The sequence below is a fragment of the Palaemon carinicauda genome, chromosome 15 (genome assembly GCF_036898095.1).
Source record: "Palaemon carinicauda isolate YSFRI2023 chromosome 15, ASM3689809v2, whole genome shotgun sequence".
Classification (NCBI taxonomy): domain Eukaryota; kingdom Metazoa; phylum Arthropoda; class Malacostraca; order Decapoda; family Palaemonidae; genus Palaemon; species Palaemon carinicauda.
The window spans coordinates 4,847,636-4,868,970 of NC_090739.1; the positions used below are offsets into that span (position 1 = coordinate 4,847,636).

General features: G+C 38.3%; 1 protein-coding gene across 1 annotated transcript in view; it reads right to left on the reverse strand.

Annotated features, from left to right (window-relative positions):
• Nucleotides 1-21,335, reverse strand: part of IntS9 (integrator complex subunit 9) — a 107,841-nt gene that overhangs the window by 16,980 nt on the left and 69,526 nt on the right. Inside the window, exons 10-13 of the mRNA XM_068388085.1 lie at nucleotides 19,887-19,984; nucleotides 19,584-19,691; nucleotides 17,564-17,749; nucleotides 4,973-5,128 (exon numbers count right to left, since the gene is read on the reverse strand). Coding sequence (XP_068244186.1) covers nucleotides 4,973-5,128; nucleotides 17,564-17,749; nucleotides 19,584-19,691; nucleotides 19,887-19,984 — 548 coding nt within the window. The remainder of the gene's footprint in view (nucleotides 1-4,972; nucleotides 5,129-17,563; nucleotides 17,750-19,583; nucleotides 19,692-19,886; nucleotides 19,985-21,335) is intronic.

Consider the following 21,335-nt stretch of genomic DNA (forward strand, 5'->3'; position numbering starts at 1 on the left):
GCAAGGACAGTCTGAAGAGTCACCGAGTAAAGGGATCACTACTGGAACCCAACAAGGTGGACTAAGGGGGGAACCCTTAGTGCCCGAGTCAATCGGCAAGGGAGACTCTGCCCCATGCCAGACAAACCGGGCTCAGACTAAACACTGTTGTACTGTCACCCTCTGAACCAATACTGTTGGAACGGGAAGGTACAGTACTACCCCAGCATAGATATATTTGAAGATTAATTCAAATAAACCACTAGAGTTAAGCCTAAGGCTTAAACAGAGGGAAAGGGTTTGCCCCTTCCCCTAAGAGAAGGGAGCAAACGGGGAACAGATAATATTATAATGACCTAAGACAACCTAGCCTAGGCACTAAGAGAATCGATTACCTAATTCACCGAAACTCACATCAATACTATCTTGGAAGGTACTCGAAAAGGACTAATATGTATAACGTTGCCTAACGCTTAAAGCAAAAATTTCACATTTGGAAGACTAATTATCATGCAGGAAGTACATAGGCCAACAACTAGCCTACGAAGACTAGTGTTGGTAGCCTTGGTAATTTCGCCAGGCACATTACTATCGCATCATAACAGAATTCCTAAATAAGCTAAGTAGCTAATATTTAAGCGCAAAGGGGGCTGGGAACGTCGCTCTTGCTAACAAATAAATCCTATTCTAGCGAGCGACAGCATCCATGATGCCTCCAGCAGGCAACAGCTCTTGTATCAAAGATAACTCTTTTAATAACTTTAATTTTAACCAAGAGCCTACATTTATACATAAAAGAAATAATACTCAACTTATCCGAGGCAGAAGAAGTTGGAGAAAGCATTATTAACGAGAAAATTCCAAGATTGGGTAGTAAACAGGGAAAATACACCGAGTCGTAGAGCTACGCAAAAAGGAATACAGATGGCGCCGTGAGCGGCGCAGGGCACGCTTTCGAAACGGGGAGGAGGGATGCCTTATGAACGGCTCCCCCCCTTTCTTATCGTTTTCGTTTTCTTGCCATTTTACCCCTACGAAGTGTTAACTCTATTCGGGGTATAGATTGCTATGAGGCGTGTCAAGAATACGTCCACTGATATTTACGATATCCCTAAGGTCTTTCTTAGGGATACTCGCTCCAGGAGTTAGAATTCTGGGTACCTGAAGGTAAATTCTCTGGGAATATCGCTGTAGTTGTAATATACCCTAGGAAGCTGCCTTTAAGGAACTTCCATCAGGACGACATGGCTTGAGCCCAAAAATTTTTCAATATTAATCTTACCCGATGATCATGTAGCTGATTCACACCCAGGGTGGTGGGTGGAGACCAGCATACATGTTAACAAAGAAGCTAAGTATCCCGTATTTCATTTTATTAGTTATTCAAAAATAACATAAAATAAATAAGTACCTGGTAAGGAAGACGACTTGAACCATTACTCTGCCTTTATTAAGTACGTCTTCCTTACTGAGCGTAGCGGTCCTCTTAGGATGCTGAACGACTCTTAGGTGCTGAAGTATAAAGGGCTGCAACCCATACTAAAGGACCTCATCACAACCTCTAACCTCGGCGCTTCTCAAGAAAGAATTGACCACCCGCCAAATCAACAAGGATGCGGAAGGCTTCTTAGCCGACCGTACAACCCATAAAAAGTATTCAAGAGAAAGGTTAAAAAGGTTATGGGATTATGGGAATGTAGTGGCTGAGCCCTCACCTACTACTGCACTCGCTGCTACGAATGGTCCCAGGGTGTAGCAGTTCTCGTAAAGAGACTGGACATCTTTGAGATAGAATGATGCGAACACTGACTTGCTTCTCCAATAGGTTGCATCCATAACACTCTGCAGAGAACGGTTCTGTTTGAAGGCCACTGAAGTAGCCACAGCTCTCACTTCATGTGTCCTTACCTTCAGCAAAGCAAGGTCTTCTTCCTTCAGATGAGAATGTGCTTCCCTAATCAGAAGCCTGATGTAGTAAGAAACTGAGTTCTTAGACATTGGAAGAGAAGGCTTCTTGATAGCACACCATAAGGCTTCTGATTGTCCTCGTAAAGGTTTTGACCTTTTTAGTAGATAGTACCTAAGAGCTCTAACTGGGCAAAGTACTCTCTCCAGTTCGTTCCCCACCAAGTTGGACAGGCTTGTGATCTCGAACGACTTAGGCCAAGGACGTGAAGGAAGCTCGTTTTTAGCAAAAAACCGAGCTGCAAGGAACATGTAGCCGTTTCAGATGTGAAAACTATGTTCCTGCTGAAGGCGTGGATCTCACTTACTCTTTTAGCTGTTGCCAAGCACACGAGGAAAAGAGTTTTTAATGTGAGGTCCTTAAAAGAGGCTGATTGGAGAGGTTCAAATCTTGATGACATAAGGAACCTTAGGACCACGACTAGATTCCAGCCTGGAGTGGACAACCGACGTTCCTTTGAGGTCTCAAAAGACCTAAGGAGGTCCTGTAGATCTTTGTTGGTGGAAAGATCCAAGCCTCTGTGGCGGAAAACCGCTGCCAACATACTTCTGTAACCCTTGATCGTAGGAGCTGAAAGGGATCTTACGTTCCTTAGATGTAACAGGAAGTCAGCAATCTGGGTTACAGTGGTACTGGTTGAGGAAACTGCATTGGCCTTGCACCAGCTTCGAAAGACTTCCCATTTAGACTGATAGACTCTGAGAGTGGATGTCCTCCTTGCTCTGGCAATCGCTCTGGCTGCCTCCTTCGAAAAGCCTCTAGCTCTTGAGAGTCTTTCGATAGTCTGAAGGCAGTCAGACGAAGAGCGTGGAGGTTTGGGTGTACCTTCTTTACGTGAGGTTGACGTAGAAGGTCCACTCTTAGAGGAAGAGTCCTGGGAATGTCGACCAGCCATTGCAGTACCTCTGTGAACCATTCTCTCGCGGGCCAGAGGGGAGCAACCAACGTCAGCCGTGTCCCTTTGTGAGAGGCGAACTTCTGAAGTACCCTGTTGACAATCTTGAACGGCGGGAATGCATACAGGTCGAGATGGGACCAATCCAGCAGAAAAGCATCCACGTGAACTGCTGCTGGGTCTGGAATCGGAGAACAATACAACGGGAGCCTCTAGGTCATCGAGGTAGCGAACAGATCTATGGTTGGCTGACCCCACAGGGCCCAAAGTCTGCTGCAAACATTCTTGTGAAGGGTCCACTCTGTGGGGATGACCTGACCCTTCCGGCTGAGGCGATCTGCCATGACATTCATATCGCCCTGAATGAACCTCGTTCCCAGCGTGAGCTTTCGATCTTTTGACCAGATGAGGAGGTCCCTTGCGATCTAGAACAACTTCCTCGAATGAGTCCCTCCCTGCTTGGAGATGTAAGCCAAGGCTGTGGTGTTGTCGGAGTCCACCTCCACCACCTTGTTTAGCTGGAGGGACTTGAAGTTTATCAAGGCCAGATGAACCGCCAACAACTCCTTGCAATTGATGTGAAGTGTCCTTTGCTCCTGATTCCATGTTCCCGAGCATTCCTGTCCGTCCAATGTCGCACCCCAGCCCGTGTCTGATGCGTCCGAGAAGAGACGGCGGTCGGGGTTCTGAACAGCCAAAGGTAGACCTTCCTTGAGAAGAAAGCTGTTCTTCCACCACGTTAGAGTAGACCTCATCTCTTCGGAAACAGGAACTGAGACCGTCTCTAGCGTCATGTCCTTTATCCAGTGAGCAGCTAGATGATACTGAAGGGGGCGGAGGTGGAGTCTCCCTAACTCGATGAACAGGGCCAGCGATGAAAGTGTCCCTGTTAGACTCATCCACTGCCTGACTGAGCATCGATTCCTTCTCAGCATGCTCTGGATGCATTCTAGGGCTTGGTTGATCCTTGGGGCCGACGGAAAAGCCCGAAAAACTCGACTCTGAATCTCCATACCCAGGTAGACAAAGGTCTGGGATGGGACGAGCTGGGACTTCTCTAAATTGACCAGGAGGCCCAGTTCCTTGGTCAGATCCATAGTCCATCTGAGATTCTCCAGACAGCGACGACTTGTGGGAGCTCTTAAAAGCCAGTCGTCTGATGGAGCCGGACACAAGATCATGGTACTGCTGCACAGTCTGTGAACTGTCAACCCTGGGGAAGCGAGGAAGTACAGCGATAACCCGAAACTGTCTAGACTGTCTGGGTAGTACAGACAACTCTTTATCGGGTTGCCGAGGTTGCCGCACCGCGTCACAACAAGTCACCTCTGCTGGTTGTTGAACGTCTTCCCAGAGACACACTGACTCCGTAAAAAGAAATCCTCTATCAAGGACTAAGCTTGGACTGCATGTCTTGCAACAAAGCTCAAGGTCTATGGGAGCAGGTGTGGCAACAGACGGGGTTAGCGACTGAAGCGGAACCATTTACCCTCCCTGGAAGCATGTTATGCTTAAATAAAAGTCCATAGGAGGCTAAGCAGCTTAAGGCTCCTCTCCAAATGACAGAGTCCTCAAGGGAATATCAGAAGGAGGGAGAACAGCACTTTCTCATCTACAGGAACCATATCCGAGAAAAGCTAAGTTCTCTCAGAGAGGGTTTCACTGGTGCAAAAGCAGCAGACCAGAAGGCAACGTTATGAACTGCTTGACAGTCTGTGAACTGTCAAAAACTGAACTGTCAACCACAACAGGAGCGTGAGGACATACAGCACTGGTGTATAAGTAGCAGACCAGAATTAATTCCAAAAGCTTGCTAAGCTAAAGATAAAGCTTCCTGAATAGCGAAGGCTAAACTCTAGAGAAAATACATCACCAAATCGTGAGCAATAACTCCAGAATCAACAGCGTATCCCAGTAGGTCTAGCCGGTGGCACGACAGAGGAAAAATTGAGTTCTTGTTGACAAGAAGTACTTGAGTACCTGCTCACAGATGGCGCTGTTGTGTACACCCCCACCTGTATAGCGATCGCTGGCGTATCCCGACCGTAGATTTCTGTCGGGCAACAGAGTTGACAGCTACATGATCATCGGGTAAGATTAATATTGAAAACTTTATTTTCTCATTTACTTACCAAAGTTATGATGTAAACACCAGGTAGCTCCTCGACTTTTGCATCTGTGAGTCCAGCTTGTGCTAGCCTTTGAACCAAGTCATCCACACATAGGTTACCATATGGGTAACACTGAGGATATTTTGTGGGCATTTCATCATCACTGTCTTCTAAAGGCTGTAAATGAAATTAAAATGTTAACATAACTCAATTTCCAAGTTTTCTTTCGTAAGCACCTACTGCACGATTTTAATGCATTCCTCATATGGGAATGTTAGTTTAATTATTTTGTTAATCAAAATGTATCAACTTGAAATAGCTTCTCTACTCTAACACAAAATCGTCTTAATATATTGCTCAATAATGATTACTGCAGTGTTTAGTTAAAATGTCTAATAACTTTAAAAGTATTTTTTTTTTCATCCCAACCACATCGGTCATATACTAAAGTATTGCCCATATTTGCAGTCTCGAATGTCTTAGTCTCAGTCGTTTACTCACAAAACAAAAAGAATTTTCCTTCATGCATATGCCACCTGAAACCTCAAGTACAAACTGACTACACTCCTTGCTGTTTGAGTTTGTAGAGCTGGTTAACAGTTTTTTACTTGACACACATAATGTAGAGACATTAACATTCATCAAGAATAACTAATTCTTATTCTTCCTGTTTCATTGTTAATCACCATTTTCCTTTAGCCTTTTTACTTTTTATTTCACCAAATCAGCTTGAAGTACAATCTTCTTTATTTCCATGTATGATTAGCATTGGTTGTACCTGTAATCATTAAACCACTCAGTACCTACTATTAATTCTTGCTCATGATCAGCGTCTTGCATACTTTATGTATTTTTCATGTTCACGCTTCCCTTTTATAAACGAGGATACTACCGCTAGAGAGTTATGGGGTCCTTTGACTGGCCAGATAATACTACATTGGATCCTCCTCTCTGGTTACGGTTCATTTTCCCTTTGCCTACACATACACCGAATAGTATGGCCTATTCTTTACATGTTCTCCTATCCTCACACACCTGACAAAACTGAGATTACCAAACAATTCTTCACCCAAGGGGTTAACTACAGCACTGTAATTGTTCAGTGGCCACTTTCCTCTTGGTAAGGGTAGAAGAGACTCTTTAAGCTATGGTAACCAGCTCTTCTAGGAGAAGGACACTCCAAAATCAAACCATTGTTCTCTAGTTTTGGGTAGTACCATAGCCTCTGTACCATGGTCTTCCACTGTCTTGAGTTAAAGTTCTCTTGCTTGAGGGTACACGTGAGCACAGTATTCTATCTTGTTTCCCTTCCGTTTCTTTTATATATATATATATATATATATATATATATATATATATATATATATATATATATATATATATATATATATATATATATATATTGTGATATCCCCATATGTTGTACATATGCTAACATATCAGATTTGTCTAAAGTATATTTTTCCATTTTCTTTGTGAATACATCACCTTATTTCAGCGCCATCTTCATTCCATTCTTCTCATTATCTTTTGTTTACACTCTCCTTCCTGCTGTAAATCATCCCTGTTTTCTTACCTTACATGTTATAAGGTAACCCCCAAATTTATTGTTTTGTTAGAATACATTGTTCTCACCACGAAATTCATCTACCTTACTCACCCATTCACTTTGCATTGCTTATTATTGTTGTTTTGAAGTGCTTTTTCATTGTTTTGTTTAACGTAAGATTAAAGTTTTGTTTATAACATAGTTTATTGTTCCTGTCCTCCAATTATCCTGCTATTGGTGCTTCTGTTGTCTGCAACCAGCTTTAAGAAGATACATTTGATCATAATCAACAATCTTATACACTCGTAATAAGAAACAAGTGAATTTGGAAGTCTACCCATATGACTTCTATTTTGTTGTGTGAAGAGAACTACCGCCCATTATAAAGGGGTAATTGTTTGCACAGTGGTTCGTCACATAATAGTTGGGGGCCTGTCCGGGATCTGATGTGCGATCTGATGTGTGATATGATTCATCATATTTATATCAAGTGATTGAATCGTGAAAGAACAGTTCCAGTGATTATGAACAGTATCGAGTGTTGTGTTGTGGCGTACCAAGGATAAAGGACGACAGTAATAATTCCAAGGTAAGGTAGATGTCTCGTCTCCCTCTCATTAGACATTTATGTATAATATATGTCTGGGTAGTCATTTGGTTGTAAGAGGAACAAGTCACGCTTAATATAGTTAAGACTTAGGTATGCTGATTGTCCAGCTTCTAAACCACCCTTATTAATTGAAGATACCCCCAGTAGGTAGCTTTTAAAGTTTCGCCTACTCAAATCTCGTATCCCAGAGATTTCTCATAAAAAAAAATCTGAAGCCTTAAGATTTTGCCATTTCTTAAAATCGCCATTCAAAAGTGATATTTAGGAAATCAAGTCAAATTTCATTATATGTGATTTACTAAATTAAGTTTCATTATAAGTGAAATTTCCTCCATCTCTATTTCATTATGAAGTGATTTATTTTGTTATATGAATTTCGTAAGTGAAATTAGCCAATTTCCAATTTCGGAGATTTTCGTAATTCCAATCGTTATTTCTAGTCAGGAAATTAACTTTTATATTGTTTGGTGTTAAAAGTACTATTTTGGTGTACAAATAACATTTACGTGTCGGTAAATGAATATTTAGATACTTGTGTTAAATTACTCCTGTTATATCTATAAAGCGCATACTACGTATTTTGTCCAGTTTGTGCATTATTCTGATAATCAATTACTTTAAACTAAGTGTTGACTATTAACTAGATTCTTTATCATAACGAGAATAATATAGTATTTATATAAATTAAAATGTAACATTGAAAAGTTATCGTATTAAGCTGGTATAAATTAAAATGAAATGTAAACTAGAACGTGCTAATTAGGTATGTTTAAAGTAAAAAAACCTTTGCGTTTTAAAGCCTTGTTTACCGATTCGGTAAAATTGTTGTAAAAGTTTGTGATGTTAAGCGTGTCGTTTGAGTAATTATGAAGTAGTTAGCCGCGTGCTCAAGATCTCGAGTATAAAGAAATAATTGTTCAGTCGTTAACTGTGAATAAAAGTTTTAATAGTATTATCGTAAGTTTCGCGAGACTTAATTTTGTATTTAAGCTATTTTTGTGTAAGGTAATCTAATCATATAATTTTGTAATTTTGTGATCTCTCGATCTTGTAATTTTGTGATCGCTATTTTGTATTTCTGTGATCGAAAGATTGTTATTTTGCGATCGTATGATCTTATACTTATTCTTGTAAAGTTTGGATATTTATTTTAGTTTGTACTTATCTTGCGCCACGGGCGACATTCAAAATGCCTTTCAACTTGCAACAATTTATTGTATCACCACGGGATCATGTGGAATCTCTCACAGTTGCCACAAAAACTGACCTAAAGAATCTAGCTCGCCATTATGATGTACAGGTTCCCGCAACTGCCGTAAAATGTGTAATTCTCAGTCATATTTTGAACTTCCTTGTAGATGAAGATATTGTTCCAGAAGAAGAATTGGCTGACGTTCGAGCTCTAACAGTTACCAATCCAAATGGTGACTTGGATAAACTAAGTCTACAGCTGGAGTTGGAAAAGATGAAGATGCAAGCCGCAACTGCCGCCGCTGAGGTAGAAGAAAGGAAAGCCGCTGCTGCTGAACGAGCCGCAACTGCCGCCGCTGAGGTAGAAGAGAGGAAAGCCGCTGCTGCTGAAAGAGCTGCAACTGCCGCAACTCTGGTAGAACGAGAAAGAGCCGCTGCTGCTGAACGAGCCGCAACTGCCGCCGCTGAGTTAGAAGAGAGGAAAGCCGCTGCTGCTGAGCGCAAGGCTGCTGCCGCTGCTTCCCTAGAACGTATCAAGGTGGAAACTGCTTTGGAGCAACAAGAAAAAGCAAGTGAACAGAAAAACAACGCTCTCCGTGTTAGGCTGCAGATTGAGAGAGAAGCGGCCACAGTAACAGAACGGGATCTGGCATTTATAAGACTGAAAGAAAAGGAAGAAGGTAAGCTAATTCCTGAACCCTTTGATGTGGGCAAGGTGCAGAAATTGCTGCCCACATTTGAAGAACGGGAACCTGATAACTACTTTTCTGTGTTCGAAGACACAGCCAAGAATCTCAATTGGCCTCAGGACAAATGGTATTTGATCATCCGGAACTCATTTAAAGGTAAAGCATTATCTGTATGTGCCACTATGTTAGAGGAACATGATTATTTCATAATTAAACAGGCAATCCTTGATGCTTATTCTATTACTGCGGAAGGTTATAGGCAAATATTTCGTAATAGTCAGAAGCAAGTTCAGCAGACCTTTTTAGAATTTATGAATGGAAAGATTAAACAGTTTCAGAAGTGGGTAGACAAAGTAGATGTCAAAACTTTCGAGCAGTTGAAAGATTTAATAGTAATGGAGGAGTTCTTAAGGAAAATACCAGGTAGCATTAATGTGTATCTAAGGGAGCAGAATGAATCTGACCCTAAGAAAGCCGCTTTAAAGGCAGATGACTATGCTCTTATTCATAAAGTAGGTAAAACCCCATATAGAGAAACTAGACCTAGGGAAACTTGTACATACTGCAAACAAGAAGGACATCATATTTCAGAATGTCCTGATCCACATTGTGCAGCTTCATACTTAAAGAGAAAACCTAATCCCCCTCAATTCTCTCCCAAGCAAATGAATCTGCCCAAACAGGAACCAAAACCTAAGGTGGAGAAGAAAAAGACCTTCCATTGTGCATCACACGAGTCCCAAGCGTTTGCACCCTTCACTTGCTCAGGCAAAATAAATGGTAAACCTGTAACCATACTCAGAGACACTGGATCCTCTCAAACGATCGTCTCTCCTAAAGTAATACGACCTAAAGGTGAAACTCACAGGTATGTTGCAGTTAATGACTTAACCAGTAAGTCTATGTTGCCTCTCATTAATGTAAACCTTCATTGTCCTTATTTCTCTGGAACTACTGAAGTAGCTGTAAATCCAGAACTGTTACCATGCAAGAATGTAGATGTAATCCTGGGTAATGACATAGCTAACTCTGTTGTCTTAACAAACTTAATAGCAGTATCTCCAGGTGATGTTGTACAGGAGGAATGCTTAGCAGTGACACGAAGCAGGAAAAAGGACACCCCTACTGAATCATCATCAAACCCGTTGCCAGTCTCTGAACCTATGGATTTCAACGAGTTGATGAGTACATATAAGATCCAACCTGATTCCTTTAGCTATCAACAAAGGAAAGATGTCACTCTACAGCAGTGTTTCAACCAAGTGAAACCAAAGGATACCAACAAGTGTTCTTATTTTTATATTAATAATGATGTACTAATGAGAAAATTCAGGTCCAGCAAGATCAGTCATCTAGAAACCTGGAAGGATCTATTCCAGGTAGTTGTTCCTAAGGATATAAGACCTCTGATCCTAGAATTGTCTCACTCTGCTGACTCTCATCTTGGTATCACTAAAACATATGAACGCATCAGTCAAGACTTTTATTGGCCAAACATGAAGAATGACATTAAAGAGTACGTAAAAACATGTACTACATGTCAAAAAGTAAGTAGTCCTAATGTAAAAGTACCAGTTGCACCCTTAAAACCTATACTTGTGCCTAAAGAACCTTTCAGTAAGATCATAGTAGATTGTGTAGGCCCTTTGCCTAAGACAAAAAGGGGACATGAATACTTGCTTACGGCCTTATGCCCAACTACGCGTTATCCATTTGCAGTACCTTTCAGAAACATTTCAGCCAAGAACATCCTAAAGTCACTAGTGTCCATATTTACTGTTGTAGGATTTCCAACTGAACTACAATGTGATCAAGGAACCAATTTCATGAGTCATGCTTTTAAAACAGCTATGAAAGATTACCATATAACCCAAGTCTCATCCTCAGCTTACCATCCACAGACCAATGGAGCATTAGAACGCACTCACCAGACCATTAAAAATCTTCTCCGGAAATACATCCATAGTTCAGGTAACGAGTGGGATTGCGATTTGGAATTGATCATGTACATCATACGAGGAGTTCGAAATCAGTCTACTGGTATGTCACCTTTTGAACTACTCTTCGGTCGACGGCCACGAACTATCCTCAGTTCAGTCAAAGAACGCATCCTGAAGTTGGGAGATAATGAGGTACCTCTTTCCCAATATATTTCAGAACTCAACAAGAAACTTTCAGATCTTCACTCCATTGCCAAAACTAACTTGATAACAGCTCAAGAGAAGATGAAGATTAACTATGATAAAAAGGCTAAAACCAGAAGTTTCAAAGTAGGAGATGCAGTGCTGCTATACCATCCGCTTGCAGGCTCTCCCCTACGAGAGAAATACCAGGGACCTTATACCATCACTCAACGTATCTCGCCAACCAACTATATAATCGCCACTCCAGATAAGCGTAAGTCTACTCAATTAGTCCACATAAACCTCTTAAAGGCTTATTTGTCTCCCTCAACAGCTGAAAATAAAACGGTAATGATTACTAGTGCCATACCATACATAGATTGTACTATGGATCAATTTACAGATGATCCAATAACTGCATCTTGGCAGGATTCTCAAAACTCAAAGATCTTGGAAAACTTATCAGACTATCTAAAACCCTTATATGCATCAAAATGTAAATCTTTAGTAGCTTTATTCCATGAATTTCCTAGTATAACTTCAGATAAACCAGGCAGATGCACCATGCTAGATCATGACATCAAACTACAACCAGGTGCTGCACCCATTAAACAAGCTTTCTATCGAACATCACAGAAGAAATTGGGTATCATGAAAGAAGAAGTGAACTACTTAGTAAGAGAAGGATTGGCAGAACCCAGTGCGTCACCATGGGCTTCCCCATGTCTCCTAGTAGGAAAGAAAAATGGTAAATTTCGTCTTTGTACCGATTACAGGAAGATTAATAATTTAACAATTAAAGATTCGTATCCTCTACCAAGAATACAAGATATCATTGACCAAGTAAGTAATTCGACCTACTTAACCCAAATAGATTTGTTGAAGGGTTATTACCAAATTAAATTAACAGAAACGGCAAAGGAAATTTCTTCATTTATCACTCCATTTGGCTTATTTAGTTATAACGTAATGCCATTCGGATTAGCCAACGCACCTGCCACCTTTCAAAGAGTAATGTCTTTAATTTTACAGGACTTGGAAAAAGTATTTGTATATTTAGATGACATCATTATTGCCTCTGACACATGGATAAACCACATTCAAAAAATAAAAGAAGTTTTCTCAAGGTTGAAACAACATGGATTAACGATCAACTTAGCAAAAAGTAATTTTTGCAAAGGTCAGGTATCTTACCTTGGTCATCGAGTTGGCAGTGGTAAAGTATTACCCCATGATGCAAATATTAGCGCCATAACTTTTTATCCTGTTCCAACTACCAAACAGGAATTAAAAAGATTTCTAGGTATGGTAGGATATTACTCTAAGTTCAGTCCAAATTTCTCACCGTTCACAGGACCACTATTTGCTTTAACTTCTTCAAAAGTAAATTTTTCTTGGAGCCAGCAACATGATCAAATATTTAACCAGCTAAAAACTTACTTGTCATCTCCTCCTATATTAATGGCACCTAACCTCACCAAACCATTCTATCTCCAAACAGACGCTAGTGATCTTGGATATGGGGGCATTTTATTACAGCATCCTGCTCCAATAACAGCCATAACAGGAAACCTGCCCCCACTAGCTGATCTGTTACCAGTCTCTTATTCCAGTGGACGATTTATGGGTTCCCAACTAAATTGGCCCACTGTGGAGAAAGAACTATTCGCCATCGTAGCTACCATCCAGAGATACGAGATCTATGTTGATGGACAAGACACGATCTACGTCTACAGCGACCACTCTCCTCTGTCGCATCTCCATAGGTCCACTACTCTCGACCCTAAACTTTTAAGATGGTCATACATACTATCTGCACATAATATCCAAGTAATCGCCATATCAGGACGAGAAAATATTGTGGCAGACTCATTATCAAGGATAACCTCGGTTGATCCTCGGGAAATGGAAAAAAACAAAAACAAGGGGGGACTGATATCCCCATATGTTGTACATATGCTAACATATCAGATTTGTCTAAAGTATATTTTTCCATTTTCTTTGTGAATACATCACCTTATTTCAGCGCCATCTTCATTCCATTTTTCTCATTATCTTTTGTTTACACTCTCCTTCCTGCTGTAAATCATCCCTGTTTTCTTACCTTACATGTTATAAGGTAACCCCCAAATTTATTGTTTTGTTAGAATACATTGTTCTCACCACGAAATTCATCTACCTTACTCACCCATTCACTTTGCATTGCTTATTATTGTTGTTTTGAAGTGCTTTTTCATTGTTTTGTTTAACGTAAGATTAAAGTTTTGTTTATAACATAGTTTATTGTTCCTGTCCTCCAATTATCCTGCTATTGGTGCTTCTGTTGTCTGCAACCAGCTTTAAGAAGATACATTTGATCATAATCAACAATCTTATACACTCGTAATAAGAAACAAGTGAATTTGGAAGTCTACCCATATGACTTCTATTTTGTTGTGTGAAGAGAACTACCGCCCATTATAAAGGGGTAATTGTTTGCACAGTGGTTCGTCACATAATAATATATATATATATATATATATATATATATATATATATATATATATATATATACAGTAGGGTCCCGAATTATGCGAGAATTTGGTCGATTAATGACCTCGTGTAAATGGAAAATCGCGAATTTCGAAACACACAACTAACAGAAATAATTCCATTGCGGCCATGGCAACCAGAAATTTGCCTATTCAAATGTGTTTACTACCCATTTCCAATACTTTCCTTGTACTATACTGTATTTCTTTATAATATCAAATTGTTCTTGTAAATAAATAAAACATTTAATATACTTTAAAGTTCTAATAACTTGAAAAATGGTTAAAATTACAACCAGGATAGGTGTAAACACCATATATTTCCCGTTATAACACAACCCAAAATACAGACAAATTTTAAGGTTTGTCATATCTATTGTATAATACAACTGGTGAATAGCAAAACCATCACTCTATAGACTAGCTTGTTGTATGATTGAAAATCCAGAATTATCAAAATAAAGGCGATTTTATATCATGCGTTTCCTAAACACGCTAAAAAGCACAATAGAAAACGACAACCAATGTTTTGTTTACGTTTATCTCTGATCACAACGAAGAAACAGACGCATTTATACATCTGTGTTTTTGAATTGACAGCAATTTTACCAAGTATAGATTATATGTTGAATTTGTTATTACCAATGTTCTAATTATTTTTTATTAGAACTTTCAAATAAATGAAATGAATGCCATTTATGAAATGTTTTTCTTTATGATGCCGCCTGAAACGGAAACCTTCCATTTGTTTACGCTCCATCTTCGATCATAATAAACAAACGAATGCATTAAACACACATGATCTAAGTCATAACTAATGATATTACAAACATTTAGTAAACATTGTTATTACAAATATTTTACTTACCGTATCCATATAAATTCCTAAATTCGTAGCAAAGCTGGAAATTTTTTTTTCCTTATGCGTTTAATCCACAATAGCAAACTGCCGCTAATGACAGAGTGATAACTTACGATAATTCTAAACTGTTACGAAAGATAATTGTCCTTTCCATATCCAAAATACTTTTCCTAACTTCAGTTATAAGTCAACTTCTACCCACCTCAATTATGGATCCATATGCAAAAAAGGTAAAAGAAGAAAGTACTAGGCCTATTTTTAAAGTCACCGAACAATTAGGTTACCGCTATAACGTTCGATGTGAGAGAGAGAGAGAGAGAGAGAGAGAGAGAGAGAGAGAGAGAGAGAGAGAGAGAGAGAGAGAGAGAGAGGGATGGTTTTAAAGTACTAAACAATAAATATGATAGGTTATAACACATTGGTGTTTATGTAATATTAACTGTATAGATGGTTTGAATAAGTTAAGAAATGGTGTAAACAATTCTTTGTTATTGTATTCGCGCGGAAGCTAGACATCAGCTGATGTGATCACAGCCAAAAGTAAAACAAAAATAAGTTAGCAATACTCGATTTTTAAAACACACCCGAAATTTAACAACATAAGTACATGTTTTATTATAGCGCAATTGACATTTAAAGAGTAAAAATTTTCTGGAATAGAATGGTGTTTCCTAAAAAATAGTGGTTTGCGGACGAAATCGGTCACCGTATTTTAAGCTATGATTGAAATGGATGTATACACGGTATAATTTTTTCGTTTTGTATTTAATTGACACTTCAAGAAAACCGATTTTGGTTTCTTCATCTATTTGTAAGTATTGTATAGAGAGAGAGAGAGAGAATCAGCTGTTGTAATTGAATGTCGTGTTTTTGTTTCGTGTACCCCCTGAAGCGAGGAATTGATCACCACAACTAACAATATTCATGTTAATTTCATTCTTAAACTCAAGTTGCCATATGTGAACTATGGTTTTATTTCTTACGGAGAGAGAGAGAGAGAGAGAGAGAGAGAGAGAGAGAGAGAGAGAGAGAGAGAGAGAGAGAGGGATTTCTGCCATCAAATCTCTCTCTCTCTCTCTCTCTCTCTCTCTCTCTCTCTCTCTCGATTTTATTTTACCGTCTACTCTACAAAACCAATGTTTGCAAATCAAATGTATACTGTTTAAAATATGACAAAATATTGACGACTCGTTACCGAAGTTTAGGCTATTCACTGCCGATAAACGAACCCAGTCTACTCGTGAAAACCTTGAACGCCCAGAGGGAAAAATAAGGCTTTTAAATATACTGTACTAAACAAAAATAATGCTTTAATATACCATCATTAACACTACCATTACAATTATCGTAAGGTTGGAGAAAGATAAAGATTGCCGAAAACGTAACCACATTTTTGTTTACATTTTGTCAGCTGGACTCGCACAGTTAACAGTTGATTTCATTGTTGATGTGGAATTTTATCCTTAAATAGGCTATTCATTATGAAATTATGTTGATGAAATGTAATGTTAATGAAATGTAATGTTAATATTGTTTTGTAACATTTATTATAAATCACCGTATTTAGGGCTACCAATATACTTAAAAAGACAATAGATTTGATACATTTTGTAGTGCTTGACTCGCGAACTTTGAACAGCCTCGCAGATACAGAAAATTTATTTTTGAAAAATAGCGATCGCGGAAAAGGGGAATCGTGTAATTCGAACACGCTTAATTCGGGACCCTACTGTATATATATATATATATATATATATATATATATATATATATATATATATATATATATATATATATATATAAAGGAAATATTCATCTTAATGTTGTTACTGTTCTTAAAATATTTTATTTTTCTTTGTTTCCATCCCTCACTGGGCTATTTCCCCTTTTGGGGCCCATGGGCTTATAGCATCCTGCTTTTCCAACTAGGGTTGTAGCTTAGCAAGTAATAATAATAATAATAATAATAATAATAATAATAATAATAATAATAATAATAAGTTACAACCTACTTAATGACTACGAGATACGTTTTTTAACAAAGTTCATTATGGATGAATTTCAAAGTTCAGTTTTTATTACTCTGCTCTAGAGAAGAAAAATCACCTTTTGTTCTTTTTTTATGTTGGTTACCCCACAAAAATTGGGGAAAGTGCTAAGGTAAATAGAAAGATGAGTGGTGTTTTTATTTTTTGTATCAATTGCATTCTACATTTTGTTATCCTGTATTTAGTGTTGTGTGTAAGCTGCTTTGTGATATGTGCAGTTTTGCTACTATTTTTATATTTTTGTGATATTCTAAATGTTTTTCATTTCTGCAGTTGATCAACCTTTACCAGCTGCATTGCAACTCTATTGGCTAGTGCTGTACCTCTTCTATAATCTGTTAGCCCTGTTGAGCATGGTCTAACCATGCTGCAAAGAGCAGTAGTTGTTACAACAAGCTCATAATTAATACCCAATCCCGAAGATATTAGTTGGCTAGCAAGCTCCATATCACCTCGAAGATGTAGTGTGATTGATACCCTACCAGCTTACTGTAGGGTACTGATGTACACAATGAGGAGACCTGCTCACCCAGACTGGCTTCATTGTAAAATATGTTGTACTAACCTGATAATTGCAATCTAGCATATATTTTCTCAACCTTAAGCATTAGCTGGTTTTAGTTCAACTATGACTTCTTAAATGTACAAAGCTATTATGGTAAGTTTTATGTTACTTTGATACAAATATCAACTTATTACAGGGCATGACCCACTTCAAGCTCAACCAACTGGATGTAAATCCCATAGAGACCTACTCCTAACTCTTTACACTGCAAGTAAAAGAGTAATAGAGATGTTTCTTGGAACGAGAAATGCGAATCCTGTTCACCCAGCTATCATTAAATCACTAACTGGTGATTCCAGCTATCATTCAATCTCTAATTGGTGATTCAGGACTTGATCTTTCTGGCATGATGAGAAAGGAACACTTTTCTATCAGATGAACAAGTGCTTACATTATTTGATAATAAATTTTACATGATAAAAACAAAGAAATACCGTACTGTACCTTCAGGGTATATTTGTTGTCTTTTATATGAAGTTCTGCAGTGACAGTGGAAGTGTTTAATCCAGGTCGTATAGTACTGGGATTAAGAGCTAGTGCTAAATCAGGTGCCACTCCCATATTTTCTAGTCTCCTGTTTATTCCAAGGTTCAGAACCTGACACTCACTGTATGTTAGTGGAGTTTCTTCCTGTAAATTAATGAACATATAAAACTTTTAGAGAAATGACATTCATTCACCCTTAGATCCCTGGAAAAGATTTCAATTTTCATACCTCTACAGCTTATAGATTAACCCTTTTACCCCCAGGCTCTTTGGAAATTTCCAACCCTTAACCCCCAAGGGGTTATTTTTTCCCCAGCACATTTTGCAGTATATTTTTTTAAATTGCTCTAACAGCCTTAATATTTGTCATAGAGAGGTCAGGTTGGTCTCATTCTCTTGGAAAAGGCCTGAATTTTCTCAAAAAATTATCACAAATATGAAAAAAAAAAAAAATTTATAGCATTTTTTTGCAAGGACGTACCGGTACGTCCATGGGGGTAAAGGGATGAGTTTTGTGAAACGTACCAGTACGTCCTTTGGGGGTAAAAGGGTTAACCAACCTAAGCTGCTTACTTCACCCCACACCAAACTGACAAAGAGATGCAGGATAATGGATTAGAGCCAAACAATTTAGTATCACCATTTTGAATGATTGTTAGTGTTGAATTAGGACTAAATTCTTCTGGTTACATGTTCTCAAAGATTGGTCTGATTTACCGATAATTATCTGGGTGAAAAGAATAGAGAACAACGTTTGCAGACATGGCTCATTGTTAATAGTAGGGTCAGAAACAGAAGTCATAATAAGTCTACAATATACAAGAGTTGAATCTATATGAAAGGTCAAAATATTGATATAGGACAAACCACAAATATGGTGACCATAATGGGACCAAAGAAGAAAGACCAGGCAAGGAAGTGATTGTGCAAACTGTAAGAGAATTATAGCGGTGAAGGCAATACAACTGATGGTGTCACTGAAGTAAAGGGGTTTCGTAAATATATGAGGACAATGGTAAAGAATAGAACCATAAGATGGGAGGTCATGACTTGAAAGAGATAGAACACTGTTACTTTAGCAATGTATAAAACTTAGTTGTGAAGCTTGTATTTAGATGTCACTAGCAATTGCAACAGGCTGGATAAGTGGTCTAAATTGTTTAGCTACGGGTTCATAAAAGTATCCAGTTTGTAGACAGGAAATATCCAAGGCATGTTTAAAGACACTACAGTATTTCACTATAGAACAGAGACATAGACCCATAAAATGGAGATTTTGAAGCGATGTGATTAAAAACTGCCAATATTCCTGGCTGAAGTGATAAACAAAGCTGCTGAGAGATGTAATGCTTGAAGTCTAGGAAAAGACAAATGAAGATGATCATGAGAGAAGTAACATTTGGAGTCTGGAAAACACAGATTTCCAAGATTGAGATGACTTTGCAAGAGGACGAGAAGGGAAGAAGCATGTAGAGCATTAACTCAGAAAAGTAGTAGATAGGAAAGTAGAAAAACAAGGACCACTAGAAAGGTACAAATAACCATGGAGAAAGAGTATTGGTAAAGATGTTTACCATATTAAAATTCAAACAAAATTTAAATAAAATAAAAAGTGGAGAATAATTACACATTCAGCATCAAGAAGGAAACCGTACAAGAAATTGGGTAAACAACACAGTACTGTATTATCATTATCAGAAATTAGATAACCAAAATAACAAAATTCAGTTCATAGAATTTAATTGAACTAAAATAATGAGCAAACTGTTAATTGAAGGCTGGTTATTGAAGCTTGAACATTAAAAGTACAATCGGTTACGAATATCAAACAAGCTAAGGCCAAATAAACTTTAGAGAATCTTAAAGGGAATGCTTCACTGTATCATACGAACCATCATTTCTGCAGGAAACTCAACAGTATTTCCTTATGGGTCAGTTTTCAGAAAAATATTTAAATAACCACATCGTATCTACTTACCAATATCAGAGAAAGATCAGTGCGATGTGGAGCCATAGCTGGCGGTCTCAGGTACACCTCAGGTACAACTAACTTTCCAGGCTTCAATTCATTAATCAATTTCCTTGCCTGCAAATCATAGCCCGCTAAGTAAATAAAATAACTCCATGAGATCCAGAGCTTATAAGATATGGTATAAAACCTTGCTATAAGAAATGTAATACTATAAGAACATTCTTAAATGTCAAATAGAATAAGGTAAATCAAAAAGCATTTTAGAAATATATCATTGATATCCAACAACTCTTTATTGCCTATCATTACCTGTGTGAAATCTAAGCTTGTATCAATAGGACAGTAGACAGGTCGCATAGCCAGAGGCTGGAATGGGGCAAGAGCTTCACCAAAATCAAACTCTGGCTCTGAAATTTCAAAATTCAGGAATTAAAAAATAACATTTATATCACAACAAAGTATTAAAAAATTATAATATCTGTAGTTGTCAATTAAATAAATTTAAAAAAAAAATTGTATATTTCCAAACTATATAAACCAGAGTCCTTTCCTTATTTTAAAGATATTTTGGACCTCCCGGTTCGGATAACTAGACGATTTACTGCACATATCTTAAACTCTAATCTAGCTTTAATAGGCAGCCAGTGAAAATCAATTACTATAGGAGTGATCCATATGTCTTTAGTGGCACTGTAACAGACATTGACCCTTTAACAAGGTAGTTACTGCAGTTATGATAGGTAGCGCAAGGGGAAGCTCCGTCCACGTGCCTAACATAAAATAGCCACTTTTGTATTAGTGGCTAAGACTGAGAGAGATGTTTGAGGTGGAAAATTCTATTTAAAGGACTTCAGTTTGTATAGCTATGAAAAATGATATTTTAATTATAAAATAAATTTTTGAATATACTTACCCGGTGAATATATAATAGCTGCAACTCTGTGGCTCGACAGAAAACACACTCAAAAAACTCGCGAGCGATCGCTATAAAGGTTGCGGGTGTGCCCACCAGCGCCAACTGTCGGCCAGATACCACTCTTGCATGTAAACAAACCCTTCAATTCTTCTCGTCCCGCTGCGTCTCTATTGGGGAGGAAGGGAGGGTCATTTAATTTATATATTCACCGGGTAAGTATATTCAAAAATTTATTTTATAATTAAAATATCATTTTTAAATATTTAACTTAGCCGGTGAATATATAATAGCTGATTCACACCCAAGGCGGTGGGTAGAGACCAGAGTTAATTAAGTTTACAGCGTATAAGATAAGAGTTTTTTCATTTTGACAGTTATCAATATAACAAAACCAAAATATATAGGTACCTGGTAAGGAAGTTGACTTAGACGATTACTCTGCCTTGTAAGTCTGTCTTCCTCACGGAGCCCAGCGATCCTCTTAGGATGCTGAAAGACTCCCAGGAGCTGAAGTATCAAGGGTTGCAACCCATACAACAGGACCTCATCAAACCCCTAATCTGGGCGCTCTCAAGAAATGACTTTGACCACCCGCCAAATCAACCAGGATGCGAAAGGCTTCTTAGCCTTCCGAACAACCCATAAAACAATATTAAAAACATTTCAAGAGACAGATTAAAAGGATATTGGAATTAGGGAAGTATAGTGGTAGAACCCTCACCCACTACTGCACTCGCTACAACGAATGGACCCAGTGTGTAGCAGTCCTCGTAAAGAGTCTGGACATCTTTTAAGTAAAATGACGCGAACACTGACTTGCTTCTCCAAAAAGTTGCGTCCAT